Source organism: Impatiens glandulifera, chromosome 4, assembly GCF_907164915.1.
Source record: "Impatiens glandulifera chromosome 4, dImpGla2.1, whole genome shotgun sequence".
Lineage (NCBI taxonomy): Eukaryota > Viridiplantae > Streptophyta > Magnoliopsida > Ericales > Balsaminaceae > Impatiens > Impatiens glandulifera.
In genome coordinates, this window is record NC_061865.1 from 44558287 (window position 1) to 44576469 (window position 18183).

Sequence of the window (18183 nt, forward strand, 5' to 3'; positions counted from 1 at the left end):
GGACCAAAACCTAATCCAAAGTGAGTAGATGCGTGACATGTTCCAGGGTAATTGGAACAACCACAATTCCAACCGCAACACTAATGATGGCAGCCAACGACCAGTTTATAAGCAGTTCATGGGCTTCAAACCAACAGACTTTAGAGGAAGAACGGACCCATTTGAGGTTGAAGAATGGATGCAATCTATGGAGACTATCTTTACGTTCATATAGTGCATCAAATCAGACCAAGTTAGGTGTGCTTCCTTTATGTTTAAAAACGATGCTAGGATCTGGTGGCAAGGCGCCAAGGCCACTCTCGACCTTAATGCAGCAACTTGGGAAGAGTTCAAAACCATTTTCTATGGAAAATATTTCACCTTAAGCACCAGGAATAAGCTGGCTAGGGAGTTCTTGGAAATCCGCCAAGGGGATGCTAGTGTTGCCGATTATGTGAAGAAGTTCGAGCGAGGCAAGTATTTTGCACCCATGATAGTTGGAAACGCTGCCTTGGAGCTGAACCATTTCTTGGAGGGGTTGAACGCAACAATCAGATGCGATGTCGATTAAGCAACGCTTCATCTTTGTGTGAGACCATTGATAGGGATTTGATGGCCGAGAAGGACAACCAGGACATTGTAGGGAGGAGCAGGCCAATAGGAGAAGTTATCCAGGAAGAGAATCTCAAGAGTTAGAGACGAAGTAGCCCTTCCATCCGACCCATTACTAGAATTCTCTCCCACAGCAGTCAATAAATAATTGGCTAAATAGAAATCCACAAAACCATCAACAACAACAAAGTATGATACAACCCACCAAACCAACAAACCTTTCTAGCTTATCCATCCGCACTTGTAATCTTTGTAAGAAAGCTCATGTAGTAAAATGTGTGAAAGGATCTATGAAATAAACCCAGAGTTTTTGGTAATTTTAATTTCGAGGTCGAAATTCCTTTTTAGTGAGGTTGAGTTGTCACACCCTAAAATTCATATTTGACTGGATGCCTTCGATCCTGGACAAGACCAAGAACTCATGTGATTGGAAATTAGGACCAAGGCAAATCTAAGATTTAGGACCGAGAGAAATCTATGTCCGACCGAGGGGGTTTGACCGACACTACAACAAAACATACTTTCAGCGACCCTTATATGCCAACCCATATTAAGCGTGAGTAAAAATTAAAAGAAAAAAACTTTTGCCAACCTTTATATTTATACCACCACCTTTATTTTTTTTATATATCAACTTTGTAACTTTGTTAAAACCTTATAATTTAAATATTCTAAATTTTAATAATTTTTATGTTTTATTTTTAAACTTTGTAAATATTTTATTTTAATTTTTTAATTTTTTTAAAATTAAATTTGACTTAAAATTTTGTTAACATTAAAATTTAATTAATATTTTTTATATAACATAATTTTTAAACTTTTTATAGTATTATTAATATATGTCTTTTATTTAATTATTATTTAAATTTAATTAAAAGTAAAATATGAGAGAGGTCAGTAATTTCTGAAGTGTTAATATGACATTTGTCCCACATTGGAGAAAAAGAAGAAGTTTTTGGTATATAAAATATGAGAGAGTTCATTAGTTTCTGAATTGTTTTTAAGGTTATAATGTGCTGGACTATGGGTTCACCTTAAAGGTTTATGGTTATGTTCATTAGGTACTTGAGAGAAGAATAGAGATAAAAAAAATAACATCTAAAATGAAAATAGAAAAAAAAAACAAAGGTTAAAAGAATAGTTTAAAAATAAAATAGACTTTTAGCGACGCTTTTTAATTTTGCCAACGTTTAAATAAGCGTTGTTAAAACTTTCGCCTTTCGACAACGCTTGTACCGACGCTTAAATAAGCGTGGTAAAAACTTGCGCCCACCCTGCTTCTGGCGACGCAAGAATAAGTGTCGGTAATGTTTTTAGCGACGCTTTTAAAGGTTGGCAGAAGTCTTTTTAAGCGTCGCCGAAAGTCATTTTTGTTGTAGTGCGAGGGGGTCCGACTGATTATATTTTTCTAACTCATGTTTAGCCACCTCATGCTTATCCACCTCATGCTTATCCATCTCATGCTTATCCACCTCATGCTTAGTCACCTCATGCTTAGCCACCTCATGCTTATCCACTTCATGCTTATCCACCTCATACTTATCCACCTCATGCTTGGCCACCTCATGCTTCATCCTTCCCATGCTATGACAAGCAGGTGACCAGCCCTCTTCATCACCTTTTATTAATCACATGCTATGACAAACATGTGACCAACCTTTTTATCAAACTCATGTCTATGACAAGCAGGTGACCAGTCTTTTTTTATCAAACACATGCTATGATAAGCAGGTGACCAGCCTTTTTATTAAACCCGTGTCTATGACAAGCAGGTGCCTAGCCTTTTTTATTAAACTCATGCTTATGACCAGTAGGTGACAAGCCATCTTCATTATAAATATTATTCTGCTCATACTTGTCAAGCCAATGACCAACCATTTTCCTCAACCGACCTTGACTCTTTATATTTATATATTTCACCATGGATTGACTAATTAATATAAATCCATCTTCCCTCTTCACTAAAAATCAGAAGACATCCAATAAAAGCCTTGAAGAACAGCCAACCTTCATAGCAAGATCAAACCTTAGTAGTTTCAAAGTATAAGGCAAGAAAACCTTTCTATATCACTCTTTGGAAACTCACACATGATTATATAATTCATGTATATTATATAAATTATGCATACTGTTTTTATAGCATTATTCCATTACATATCCATATATTTATTAATGAACCAAGTATGATCTGTTTCAAAGGACAATCTGTGTTTTCCAAAGTACCAGCTCTTTTCTAAAGGATAATCTGTTTTCCAAATTACCATCTCTTTTTTTAACAAGGATATGTTTTCAAAAGAAGGATCTGATTTTCAAATTATGAAATGTTTTATGGAATCATTGTGAACAATGATGTATGAGAATTGACGGTATGGGAGGAGGGCTACACAGGATGAGCTCTGGTAGTCTGATTTCAAAATATGTACTGAAGTTTCTATTCGGACTGGACTTCTGGGATGTGCTCCGGAAGATCCTACCCACACAGACAATTGTCTAACCAGGTTGTGGGCTTTAGGAATAGACTCTAAAGAGTGTCTTTCCAAATATGTGCTCAAACAGGATTCCTAACTTTCAGGATCAACTATGAATAGTAAAGGGCCAATATGTGCTCAAGATCTTACTATACTTTTACAAATGATGATATACTTTATAAACCAGCATATGTATTCAAATATGCTTGTAAAAGTGTTATCTATAAATTTTTTTATAACTTACTGGGTCTTTAGACTCACTGTGCTTGTGTGGTGTAGGTACACAGCTATAGTCTTTTTATGACAATTAAAGGGAGGCTTAGAGTGGGGCAAGGTGCAGAGATGTGTGTGAAAGGAGGGACAAAGTCAGAAGACCGAGCCCTTTATTGGGTCTATTATTAAAAGATTGTATTTTCGTAATAAAGGACCCTATCTTGATATTTTTGTAAGCCAAGGACCGTGTCTTATGTTTATATAGCCAGGTATATAAAATATGTTTACTTTATATTTTATCTATTAATTGTATTATAATATTTTATTGTAGGATGAATTAAGATATTTGCGAGTTGAACGTCCTGACATTTCTGATGTCGATTTAGTTGAAGAAGTTTTTGGCTCTCAAGACAAGAGAAAGATTATAGGGTGGGATCAGTTTTAGCTTCTCAAGTTCAAGGTCCTGCACCGTCCAAAAAACAACTACGTCAAGAGACTGTAACAATGTAAAGAAGACTCGATGATATAGAAGAGACGATGAAGGCTTAGAAGGACAAAGAGAAGACCGCGAGGGACGAGTTGGAAAACAGGTTAAAGGATGAAATGAGGATTGAGAAGGTTCAAATGAAAGAGAGGATGAGGATGAGGATGGAGAAGGCTCAAATGGAAGAGAGGATGAGGATGGAGAGAGCCGATATGATGCGTCTTATGTCACAGTTTATGTACGGCGGTGGATCGATATATCCTACATTATTTACCCAATTTACTAATGTATTTAATTTGTATGAACTCTTTTTCATGTTATGTTTTATCGTTGTGTGTTTAAAACAAGTTTTTATTAAATGGAGATTTAAAAAAAGATATATTTGGATAAAATTGTAATTTGCAAATTTAACTTTGATTGTTTACAAAAATATGTTAAAATGTTTTTTTCCTTTAATGTTAAAATATGCCGGAATATTTTTTCTTTTCAATCATGAATTGGAATTGATAAACTTTTTTTCAATTAGACTGGCATTCATTTTGACAAGATGAAAATTTTATTTATATTTTTAAAATTTAGGAAGAATGATTTTGATATGAAAAAAAAAATTAATTAAATTAAACATTGATAAAGAGTCTAATATAGTTTAGAGTTTTATGCTATGTTTCCACATTATTCCCTCTTTATTTAAGTTTGTATTTAGAATATAGTTTGAAATTGATCAATAAATGAATTTCAACAACATTATTGATTTTAAAAACCAGCATTTTAGCATTTTTGTTGCACATCATTTAAAGTAGAAACAAATATTAAATTCAAAAGACATAAATAATGAGATAATTTCAAAATATTACAGAAAATTATAAATATTGTTTCATGTTGGTGGCATACCATCATAAAGTCTAAACATGTATAATTCAACCCTTTTTTTTACTCCTAACTTTAATAAAAAAGACTTAGTAGTCAACATAATCCATGTAAAATTTGATAAATAGCCCATACATTAAAGAAAGACCTTTGGGAAAGTGGAGGTACACAATCCATTTACATTTTTTAAGGTGGAATAAGTTTTTTCACCTGAACTCAATCATATATTCACGTTTTGAAAGACAATGCTACTACAAGGGACATGGACACTACATTCCAAAAATATGGTATGCTTAGTCGTCAACGATCCCTTCATGTTGATATACTTCACATTGTTCACTTTAACTGTTTTCATAGGTAAATCAGTAAAGTACTAATAATATGTATTTTTTTCTCTTATGTCCCTTTTGTAGTTAAAACTAGAACAAATACATGCATATCATTACCATAATTGACATAAATCTCAATATTTTAGCATTCACGTATGTTACATAACAATAAATGCCAAAAAGATTAAATAAATAGATAAGTAAATTCAATATATTACTTATAAATATTATGAATGTTACATGTTGGTGCAAAAAAGTCACTAAAACATGAACAATTCAATTCTTTTTACTGCTAACTACTACTCAATAAAAAATATATGGCAGTAATTAACATCCTATACCAATATAGTCCATGTAATTGGATTTTGGGTTTGAAATTTGAGAAACTATTCATTCTTTCCAAGTTTGAAGACACTTGACCTAAAGTAAATGGACCTTCGGGGATGTGGAGAAGGATCGAAGATGGCATTATTCATGGTGGAGTAAGTTTTTTCACCGGAAATTGATTTGATATTCACATTTTTAAAAACAATGTCGGTGCAAGGGACATGTGTGCTGCAATCTAATAATATGCATGTTTTGTGACCGATGTTCCTTGTATGTTGATATAATTCACCTTGCCCACTTTAACCGCTTTCATCTGTAAAAATAAAACAAAAAATTAGAGAGAAAAAAAGAACAGAAATTGGATTATGGAAATAAAGTGTTTAACAATTAACCTGTTCAGCACAATGGGTGGTATTGCAATAATGTTGATCAATAATGATAGGATTCTTTGTATTGTGAAGCAAAATATTCTCAAATGTTATATTTCTAGCATATCCATTCCCTCCCTAAATTACATTAAAACAAATAATAATTAATAGTTAGAAAAATAAATAAATCAATTACCCTTCAATATTATTAATATTTATATATTACCGGCCATGTTTTTATCCTAGCTCCATTGGTTGTCCTAGTCAAAGTGCAGTTCTTTACAAGTATTCCTTCCACTTGGGCATAATCTCCACCCTTTCCAAGACTTCCAACACTAATATATAGCAATATTATTATATTAAATAGACATTTTTACTAAAAGACATATCAAATATTAAAGTTTTAATTACCTTAAACCATGGCCTGGTCCACATTGAACTCCTTCTATGATAATATTTGAACACTTATTATTAATGGCAACACAATCATCTCCTATCATAGACAAAATTTGAAGACTTACCCATTAATAAATGAGCAAAAATATATAACTACAATTAGCTAATTTGAATTAAGGTGTTACCAGTTCTGATGATGGAGTTCATGATATGGATGTTAGTTGAAGAAGATATGTCGATTCCATCAGTGTTAGGACTATGCTCTGGAGCGATTATTTTTATTTCAGATATTTTGACGTTGTTGCAATCATTTATGCTTATATGATTTCTCGGAGGGTTAATATGAGTCAATCCTTTAACTTCAAGATTGTTGCACTGACTAAACCTCATTGCCTATACGAGGTAACAAATCATAAGAAAAACAAATAAAAAAATTATTTTAATATAAATTATATGTTGTGATAGAATCATTCAAAGTTAAACTCCTCTCACCGTTGGTCGAGAACAACTTCCCATTCTTGGATGCTGCAAAAAAATAATTATAGAAATGAAGAGTTAAACACTTTTTTTTTATTTAAATGTTGTTTTAAAGAATAAAAATGTCCTAAGAGTTTATCTTACATTGTATTGAAATGAATGTTCAAAATTGTTATTCTGGAGGTATCTGAGATTACTGCCTTGCCACCACGGTAGACCATTTCCATTAAGTTTTCCTTTTCCATAAACATTAAGACCATTAATTTGCGAGAACATTATCCATGTGTTCGATGCACATTCCGCCCATTTATTTATATCGTCTTGCGCTATTAGAGTTCCGTCGATCTGAATTTGAGGTGATTGAGATGTGCAAGGACCACTAAAAAGCAAAGATCTAATAAAGAAAGTCTTTTCAGCCGGCACCACCATAACAGCAGTGTCACTTGTACATGCACAAGTTGCTTTCCATGCTTGTAAAAATGCCTTTACAAATAAATACAAAAAATGTTTAGTCTAGCGTACGATAACTCGTCACCTTAACAATACTACATGTTTCAAATAAGTGAAATAATTTACCTTAGAATCATCAGTATATCCATTTCCAACCGCACCATATTGTCTCACATCAAATGTAATAGCAAGACAAATATCTAGATAAAAAATGCAAAATAGAAAGAATAAACCGAGGTGACTCTGCATGAAAAAAAAACCAAAATAAAAAAATGTTAATATGTTTTTCTAAATAAAATAAAATTAAAACTAATTAGATTCAATAAGTTGATAGAAAAAGGTGCTCACCATTATCAATCAATTCTACTAGCCAAGAATTACAAAAACAAATCTTATTGAAACAAATTCAATGTGTCAAAACCCAATAATTGTTGTTGATTTTATAGTCTTTCTAAGTTCAATATTTTAGGAAAATGTATAAAGTTAAAAATATTTCATGTATATTTTTAAATTTCAAAACTATTACATGTGTATTTTTTATGATTTAAACAATATATAGGAATTTAATTTGAAATTGTGTGATTGTAATATGTAGACTTAAATTATTACTATTTCATGAATTGCATACTATTGGTTTGGTTGAACTTGACCATTTTAGTTGCCAAAATAGGAAGATTTGACTCCATTTAATTTCTTTTAAAATATTTTGACCACATGTAGGGAGATTATGGATAAATTATAGAATTTTCTAATTTGATTTTTTTTTAATTTATTCACGAAATATGTTCATCCTTTTTATTTTGATGATTAATTTGATCATATTTTGGAATTTAGAGTAAACTTAACCAGAATAAAATAGTATGCATATTTTAAAAAATGAGAGGCATTTCTTTTTACAAATACCCTATAATTTTACTCTTTTCTCTCCAATTGAAGAGATTGCAACCTATTTAATTTCATATATTTGAGGACTAATTTGATCTCACCAAAGTATATGGGTTAAATTAAACATGAAGTAAAATTTAAGGGCTAATATGTGTTTTGCTCACATATTTAGTTTGACACTATTTCTTTCTATTTTATTTTTGTACTTAAGATATGTTTTTCTAAGCCTTTATTTATTAAGATTGCATAATTTTTGACATTTTTGTTACATATATAACAAAAAAACAATAAAATAAAAGACATTATTAATAAGAGTAATAATAGGAAAAACAAAATTTTGTAGAAAATGAGGCAGCGAATGATGTGTACATTTTACCTAAAAAAAATAGGACACCTAACATTTTGTATTTCTTTATAATATAAACATTACATGTTATCATAAAAGCATTTAATATTTTCTCACTTTTTAATGGTTTAATATTTAAAAATATTATTTAATATTTTATCTCTCTTTAATATTTTATTATTAAATTACTATAAATAATATTTTAAAATTATAAATATATATATTTTTTATATATTTTATAATTTTAAATGTATTATTAAATATTTTTGTTATTATTCATTTTATTTAAAATTAGACGGCTATTTTAATCATTAAGATAATACAACTCAAATCATAAAATACTAATATTCAAGATAAATATAACTCAAACTATGAATTATTAACATTCTAGATAATAAAAAACATTTAGAGATAAAAATTAATAATATGATAATATAAAAGATAATATATAACACTATGAGTTAGTTAACTATAATTAATTGAGTTTATAATATATTTCATAAATAAAATTGTAATATGGAAGAAGAAAAAACCTTTTAAAGAGAACAAAGAGTTTGAATAAATAAATATATATTTATATATTTTATTAAATTGATTTATTTATTTTTTCTTTCATTAATAATTTTAAAATAAATAAATAAATAAATTATTAACTGCAAATATAACTAATTCAAAAAATAATTAAGAATTTTATATTCTCTTAAATATATATTTATTAAATATAATATAATATTTTAATATATATATTGTTATATATATATTGTTATATATATATTGTTTGATTTATTATTATCTCTATTATTACTCTAATAATTATATAAATAAATATGTTAAATAACCAAATATGTATACATATATTTACAAATTAACTAGAGAGATAAATTATTAAATGAGAGATAAAAAAAATATAAATTATTAATGGAGAGAAGAGATAAATAAGCCTTTTAATTTATGTTTAATCATTAAGATAGTTATCATTCCACATCATTTGCTTTCATATCATTACTCTATTAATAAATAAATAGATGGTTTTAATATATTAGTTAGAAAGTATGACTTGTAATTTTCAATTTTATTTATTTTTTTGAAAATATATAAAAAAACATCTTTCAACAATAAAGAAAAAAAATATAAAAAAAGTACCAAATTAATAAAAATTAATAATAATTAGTTAGTTATCTAATCCTTAATAAAATAACATCATAGTTTTCTTTAAAAAAGTCCCTTAAATGGTAACACATTTTTTTTATGCAAGGCAATGCATTACCAATTCATTAATCCAACTCTTCCTTTCACATAACAATCAATATTTTAAGGTTATATTATTAATTATTTATTTAAAAGATTAATAACACAAAGAAATGAACATTGAAAGTGACAAATTGAGTTAGTTGTGTTCAATTCTTGGTTATTTATTTAAATCTTTTTTACTATACCTCTTTTACTTTGAGATTTTATTTCCTAAAAAATGGTTAGTATTCAGACATTTAGAACAACTAATTTCAAGTATAGTAGTTATAGACAACTTGTATAAATATTTAAACTAAGATATAAGTTTTGATTTTCTTGTAAAAATTAAATTTATTATACAGATTTGTCTCTTTATAATTATTGTTATTATTTTTATATTAGTAATATTATCTTGTATTAATTCTATTTAGTTAATTTAATATTAATAATAAAATAATATTTAATTGACCCAAAATATATAAAAAAAAAAAAAACTGAGCTTTGAGAAAAAAAAAATATATATATAAGTTGATTTCAATGATTAATGGACTATATTGTTCAAAAAATTAAAAAAAAAAATAAAAGTGTTAAAACTATATCATCCCAAAAAAATATTAAAACAAAATGTTATTTAATTACTGATTTATAAATTCATCAAGATTGTCATAGATATTAAATTGACAAAATAATACCAACCATTTCCTTCAAACCCAGTTGACCTAATTTGAAAGAACAAGATCTAGCTAGAGAATACATACAAGGCTTTGGAAGTTTGGTGTCGAGGTCGGAGCGAACATTGCGTTCGACGGTGACGGGGGCAAGTGGAGCCTCCGATGATAAGGCGTTCTTGTCTTGAGTCGTCATCATGTATGTGTGTTAATCTGATATCCAGAGATGAATGCACCGCGATCGCGTCCTCCATTGGAGATTGTTTTTCGTAGTTTATTGTAGATCGATTCGAAACCCTAGCCGTTTTCATATATTTTACAAATGTCTGAATCTCAATATATATATATATATACCAAATGCTAGAATACCAAAGGCGAGAAATACCAAATGCGAGAAATACATTTCTCGTAATTGAGCACCAAATGCGAGAAATACCAAATGCGAGAAATACATTTCTCGTAATTAAGCGGTAAAACAGGCACGCGAGGGGTATTACAGACTTTTTACAGGACAAAAAGGCCATTTTTTGCCAACTTTATCAATCGTGGGCCTTTTTTGGAATTAGACCTCTTATGAGGGCCATTTCATCAAATTTCCCTCCAAAATATATATAAAAAAATGAGCTTTGAGAAAAGAAAAAAATATATAAGTTGATTTCAATGATTAATGGACTATATTGTTAAACAAATTAAAAAAATTAAAAATGTTAAAACTATATCATCCCAAAAATATATTAAAACAAAATTTTATTTAATTATTTGTTTATAAATTCATAAAGATTGTCATAGATATTAAATTGACAAAATTATGTGTCTTCCTGAAGCTTAATATGTATGGTCAGTCATTTGTCTAAGACAGAATGTATGTTTTTATTTTGTAATGTATTGATATGAGTTTCAAATTAATTATGGCATAGATTGAAATTTTATAAATCAAAATTAAAATTTAATGACAATCATTAAAGTAAAAAAAAAAATAAGAAAGTGATTGAAATGTATAGAAACATCTACTTATAAAAAGGAGACACGTGTAGAGTATTATAAGCCTACTAGAACAAATGAGAATACTAAAGAAGGCCCTAGAACTTTCTACATTTCACTTTCAGCTCCTATTAGTATTATTATTTATATATGTTGAAAGGAAAGAATATGCCGAAACAGTTTTGGAAAGAGGCAGTGCAGTGCGCAGTCTATGTACAAAATAGATGTCCACAAGCAAATGTAGGAGAGAAGACGCTGTTGGGTCAAATTATTTTGACTAAGTGTTGAAATAATTTAACCATTGGATTTTGATGATGAAATGACTTATGAGTTTTGATGCAGGTGTATTGAAATCATATTTCATAAGACTTAGCTCTAATGAGAGAGTCATTAGACCGATTTTGGCATTAGATGCATAGAATTAGACGTGCAGTCTAACTCAACGGAGTTAGACGTGCAGTCTAATGAATGTATAGAATTAGACGTACAGTCTAACTCAGCGCAGTTAGACGTGCAGTCTAATGAATGCATAGAATTAGACGTGCAATCTAACTCAACAAAGTTAGACGTGCAGTCTAATGAATGCATAGAATTGGACGTTTTAGACACCCCATTTTTACAACCTAGATACCTAATAAAAAACCCGGCCCGAAATAATACTCATGTTTGTTCATTGAATCGGGAAAACAAAAATAGAAACACCTCGTGGAAAACCGACCCGGTAAAGCTTAAAAGATAACGATCCAAAGATCGAATTTCATAACGACTCTGTTTTCCCAACCCATGACACGTTCATGTTGTACGTTTTGAAAAATCTTGAATTTTGAGTATAATGTTATTGTTTGCAAATTTGTGCAGAAAATGCTCAAAAAGAAGGAAAATAAGAGAACGGGTCAACCCGAGTCAACCTGCTAACCGACGAGTCAACCTTGGTCAAAGAGGGATCAAGAACGTGTCAAGAAGAAGTGGAAAAGAGTAGACTGGTCTTCTAAAGTGGGAAAACCGGATTATTTGAAAAGTGGGTTATTTGAAAGGGGGGTTATTGGAAAAGAGAATCAAGAATTCTTAAGTTTGAAGTCCCCATTGAGCTTCCATTGGAACCCTAGACTTCATAAATTTATCCCAGCTTTAATACTTGATGAAATTAAATGATCTTGGATGTTTTGAAAAGAGAAATTAGTCCTCTTTCATATGGTGTAGCCCGATCTCCCATTGGTGCCGTATATCTAGACGAAATCCGGTCATGAGTGGAAGGTGTTCCTAAGAGGTTTAAATCAAACATCCTTTCCCTTAAAAATTCGTAACTTGATCTGTGCTTGATGGTTTTGAATAATTCAAGTTGGGTTGGAAATATAACTCGCATATCTTTCCAATGGTACCATCCCGAAACCGTGATTCAAAGGTTAAGGCCCTCATTCGATCTGTACAAGGGAAGCAGTACTACCGATTCAAATCCTGGGAGCTAGTTGAAACTATGCCACACTTCTAAGCATCATAACTTTTTAACCAATGATCCATTTAGAATGAATGAGATACTGTTAGAAAGCTCTTTGAATCAGCTCTCCAATTATATCAAGCATCTCTTCCAATTCGTTGCATAACTTATCCCAGATCGCCCTTAGTGAAGTTGGTACAAGAACCGAAAGGATAAATAGTTGGAAATTCTTAAAAATCATAACTCGAGATACGAATGACTATTTGAGCTGATTCAAAAAGGAGGTTCATCCTTATTATGTTGGAAATTTGTAATAAAATTTTCAGAGCCATTGGATCCATGATGCGATCGGGGTGATTCATTTAGTGTGAAGGTGCAAAGAAAGAAAGGAAAAGCTAGAAAAAGAAAAACGAAAAGAAAAAAAAATAAAATATATATTTTCTTTATTCCGAGCGTGCCCTTGAATTTTTACAAAAATTCCAAATAGGTCCCTGTGCTGAAGAAAAAGAAAGGAGATCAGTTAAGGTGAGGGGATCAGTTTTTCAGTTCTTTGATCTGGAGGGGCGGTTACCAAATCGGAGGGGGTTTTCAATTTGCTTCCATCATTGAAGAAAGGGGAGGGCGATTTCGATCTGAAGATCTAATTCCTTTCTCAGTCAAAGAAGAAATACAAACATCAAAAGCCTGTTACCTGTGATTTTCGCTGCAGCTACACGACGAAGAACGACAGAGGATTCACTGGTGGACGTCCTTTGATTCTCCGCCTCATTATCCGCGTGGGAACATCAGCTACATAGGACACTTGAAGAAAAAGACGACACTAGCGAATCAAATCGAAAGGGAAAGAAGTAAACGAAGATTGTTTGTGTTACCTCTTTCATTCGTTCCAAGCTCTTCCTCTCGTCTCATCTTCCATCATTACTCAGGTAATCCTTCAAACTTAATAATGTATTTGAAATGTTGATTGGAGGCATCAATTATGAACACCGATGCCATTTGATGGTTAAAATGCAATTGCATGTTCTTTCTTTGATTTAGATTACGATTGTGTGTTTTGTTGTTGTAGTTGGTTTTAATCACTTGAATGCTTAGATGTTAGGTTATGATGGTCTAGAAAGCTTGATATAGGTTAGGTTTTCTTTATTCATGAATCCGCTTCTGCTGCAATCGCGATAATTGTCTCTGTCGAAGGAGAAACCCGCACAGGTTGTTTCCTTCTTAAAGTCTGTTGTAGGTTTTACAGCAGCAAAGTCATCAATCGCAATTTTGGCGCACAGGCATCCATTCAGGAGGACTCTATGAAGAATAGATGAGTTGAACATCGAGCTTTGTCGCGTCCTGTAGTAGGCGAGCCCTAGGCGATATCAAGCGTCGTCGCGGCTTGTTGAGGAAACTGGAAGTAGGCTAGCCAATGTTTAGGGTTAATCCGATTGGGATGGTGGAACTCCAAGCGAAACAGAGTAGGTCGTCGCAAGGATCTCGTCGAATGGATGACTGTTGCAGGAAGGATGAACGGTTTACCTATATGGAAAAGCCCTTTTTCCAATTCTTGAAGCCAGAAAGGCTAATTTCAATCATGTTGAGAAAGGATCTAAGGTGGAAGTGAAAGTATTGAAGAGGCTGAATGACATCATGGATAGCTACGTCTCGGTGGCTACCCGATACGATCATGGCACTAATTGCTCTGGTGCAAAGCCATTTGATGATGATGAACCGATGGACATTATTGATGTTGACAACGATGCCGATGAGCTAGATGTTGCTCTCTTGATCGAATTCGGGAATCTTTCAGTGGAAGAGAGACGTATTCTAGATCAACCAATTCAAGAGAACCCTCAAGAAGAAGAAGTAGAAGAAGAAGTAATTATTCAAGAGCCTTAACAAGCCCTTGAAACAAATGAAGAAGAAGTCCTTGAAGAAGATGTGATTGAGGAGGCTTCTCAAGATCCTATTGAAGAAAATGTTGTGATAACCTTTGTTGTGAGAACAGAGGAAGCCCAAGAGAAAATGGCCAAGATAACTCAGCCAGAGATTATTAGATCTGAGGGGGAACCCTCCGAAGATAAGAATGCTGAAGAAGGAAGTTCCTCATCTGAGGAGGAACAGGACCAACACGCAACCTATAAAAAGCCCTGTCTATTTCCCGAAACCATTGTGGGAAATTTTCATGAAAATATCAATATTCCTCTTCACTACTCTGAAAATTTATATGAGAGATTTCAGAGAGCTAAAGATGAACTGTTAGAAGAAGAGCAGAATGAAGCTGCTAAGAAAGTCGAGAAGAATGAACAGGAGCAATCCTTGCAGATTCATACAAACTTTGAGCCAATTCAGAGCATGGAAGTAGAGTCTCAAGAGACTTCAACAAATGAAGAATCCTCTGTCGAAGGTAACAATTAAAGTCTATGAAATTTGTGCTCTCATCTCTTCAGAAGAGCATGATAAAGGCCATGAACACGAAGGAAGAAGAAAGAAAGGTCTTTACCGAGGTTATCAAAGTCCTTACTGAATTGGATAATAAACTGAAGAAGAACATGTATGAGACTCATGTTTCAAATTTAAACTTCTCAAAGTTTGAAAAGAAACTCTTCAACCGTCAAACTGAATTGTTGGACATTGAAAGGCAAATCAATGATGAACGTCATAGGGAGACTTTGGAAGAATTCAGTCTGGTGAAGAATCAGATGGTGGAAATTCAGGGTTGTTTGAGTAGAAATGATAGTGAATGACAGAAATTTGTTGACTCCATTGCAAGGAAGTTTCAAGCAAAGGAGAACGCAAAGGCTAATGCTGAAAGAGTTCAACTTCGAATCACCCAAGGAGAATCAAGTGGAAGAAGTGACGGTGTATCAACCGGTACTAGATCCAGAAAAGTTTCAAGCAACGATGATAATCCTAGGCCAACCAAGAGAAGTGGAGGTCGAAGCGGTGGTGATCATGGAGGTCGTGCCAGCGGTGGTGATTGTGGAGGCATAAGTAGTGGTGGTGGCCGTAGTAGGCTATCTAATGTTGATCAAGGAGGTCGTGCAAGTGGAAGCGGTCGTGGTGGTCGCGACTATCCTCCTTTTCTCAACATGCTAACCGGCCAAGACATGAGTCCAACCAATCCTCGAGTTAAAAGGGAAGAACAATAATTTATTTTCTTCTACTCTATTTAAGTCTTTCAAACAATGTTTCTTTGATGGTTTTCTGAATATTGGTTTTTGGAAGTTTGATATAAGTGAACAAGGGTTTGTTTTATTTATATGATGAATGCATATTTTGGTATATATATGTAGGTTTTCAATTTCTTCATCAAAAAGGGGGAAATTATTGGGTCAAATTATTTTGACTAAGTGTTGAAATAATTTAACCATTGAGATTTTGATGATGAAATGGCTTATGATTTTTGATGCAGGTGTATTGAAATCATATTTCATAAGACTTGGATCTAATGAGATTCATTAGACCGATTTTGGTATTAGATGCATAGAATTAGACGTGCAGACTAACTCAACGGAGTTAGACGTGCAGTCTAATGAATGCATAGAATTAGACGTACAGTCAAACTCAGCGGAGTTAGACGTGCAGTCTAATGAATGCATAGAATTAGATGTGCAATCTAACTCAACGGAGCTAAACGTGCAGTCAAACTCAGCAGAGTTAGACGTGTAGTCTAATGAATTCTCGAATTAGACGTGTGGTCTAATAGATATTCAGAATTAGACGTGCAGTCTAACTCAGCGTAGTTAGACGTGCAGTCTAATATATTTTGTAATTAGACGGATAGTCTAATGTATATGGAATTAGACGGACAGTCTAATATATTCGGAATTCGACGTGCAGTCTAACTCAGCGGAGTTAGACATGCAGTCTAATATGTGCGGAATTAGACGTGCAGTCTAACTCAGTGGAGTTAGACGTGCAGTCTAATAGATAGTGAAAGTTAGACGTGAGTCTAACTCCTTCAGACAAGTCTGAGGTAGAACCGGAATTAGACGTGCAGTATAACTCAGTGGAGTTAGACATGCAGTCTAATGGTTATTGGATAATTAGACGTGTAGTCTAATTAAGTGAAAGTTAGACGTGAGTCTAACTCCTTCAGATTAGTCTGAGGTAGAACCGGAATTAGACTTGCAGTCTAACTCAGTGGAGTTAGACGCGCAGTCTAATGGTTATTGGATAATTAGACGTGTAGTCTAATTAAGTGAAAGTTAGACGTGACTCTAACTCCTTCAGATTAGTCTGAGGTAGAACCGGAATTAGACGTGTAGTCTAACTTAGTGGAGTTAGACGTGCGGTTTAATGGTTGTTGTAATTAGACGTAAGTCTAATTCTATTAGACCATGCAGTCTAATAGACTTTGTTATTAGACGTGTATATTCTAATTTAATTGGATAGATTTTCACAATCCGTCTAACTGAAATACGTCTAATGCTCAGCTTAAGTAGTGTGCTTGAAGCTAGCATCCGCCTACCCACGTGCTATAGCTGTACCCTACTCCTGCTCCACTTTCTAGTGAAGATCAGTACAACAACTATATGCAACCAACCAACAAATGCCACGTAAGAGAATTTTCCTCATATTACTTGTTTTGCAGGTACATCTCTGATGGAATATTCGGCGCACTATCAGTGGTGTACGGACATGATCTTTGTGCTTAGTTCCTGCTATGTACAATGGAAGCTTTCCAATGGAAGAGTGACACGTATCATTCTAAAATATTCGTTCGTTAGCTCCTGCTCAGTATTTAACAAATCTCAAGGACAACGGACAATCTGCCTTACGAATCTCGATCATCTTGCTTACTGAAATTACAGAGAAATCAAGCCTTTGAATATTCATACTGTGAAGCTTCTTTCTGATTGTACTGTGTGTGAATCAAGAGAGAGCTAGACTCAAAAATATGGTTAGCTGAGTGATATTCTTCAGATTGTATATTGAACAGAGAGTGTTCTATTCAATAAGTGAGCTAAGTGTGTGTAAACTGTATTTGATTCGAATCATATTGTAGTGAATCCTTCCGGTGGTTGGAAGAAGGGGTGACGTAGGAGAGTTTCTCCGAACATCCATAAACAAACTGTTGTGTTCTTCATTTGTCATCTTTTCATATTTCATCTTGAGCTTCAAACCCAAGTAAACAATTCCGCCTTGAATCTGTTTCAAGTGTTTACAAGTGTTTGCGCAGAATAGAAAGCGAATTAAATCTCTAACAGGATTTTTTCAAACAGTTTTTCATAAGTCTTCATCCATAGCTAGACTCCCGTCTCTATCGATAAAGCCGATCCTATCAATTGGTATTAGAGCCCTGTTTCTATTCTCAAGCCTTTCCTGAAATATGTCGATCATAACCAAAGATTCCAGTGCTACAGCCATTTCAACTTTCTCTCGAGAAAACTACATTGTTTGGGAGAAAAGAGTTCGTGTTCATCTCTCTTCTTTTCATGACGACATGTGGAGCGTTGTCATAGAAGGTCCTATCAAGATTATTAAGGAGAAGGCTGATTGGAACGCTGATGAAAAGAGGTAGAACAACCTCAACAACATGGCTCTTGATGTTCTTTACAGATCTCTAGATGACAGCATGTTCAACTACATTATCGAATGCGATACTGCCAAAGAGGTCTGGGACAGACTCACCCAACTGTTTAAGGGCAACGAGCAAACTAAGGAAAACAAGATCATGGTT

The 18183-nt window shown here is 32.8% G+C and overlaps 1 protein-coding gene across 1 annotated transcript; it reads right to left on the bottom strand.

Moving 5' to 3' along the window:
• Nucleotides 1-5514: 5514 nt before the first annotated feature.
• LOC124935206 (probable polygalacturonase At3g15720) lies at nucleotides 5515-10295 on the bottom strand. The gene is made up of 9 exons (XM_047475653.1): nucleotides 10190-10295; nucleotides 7097-7170; nucleotides 6665-7003; nucleotides 6536-6568; nucleotides 6229-6436; nucleotides 6059-6140; nucleotides 5874-5982; nucleotides 5672-5785; nucleotides 5515-5592 (listed from the first exon to the last, which is right to left on the bottom strand). The coding sequence occupies exons 1-9, from the start codon at nucleotides 10293-10295 to the stop codon at nucleotides 5515-5517; spliced, it is 1143 nt and encodes a 380-aa protein (XP_047331609.1).
• Between the last annotated feature and the right edge of the window lie 7888 nt (nucleotides 10296-18183).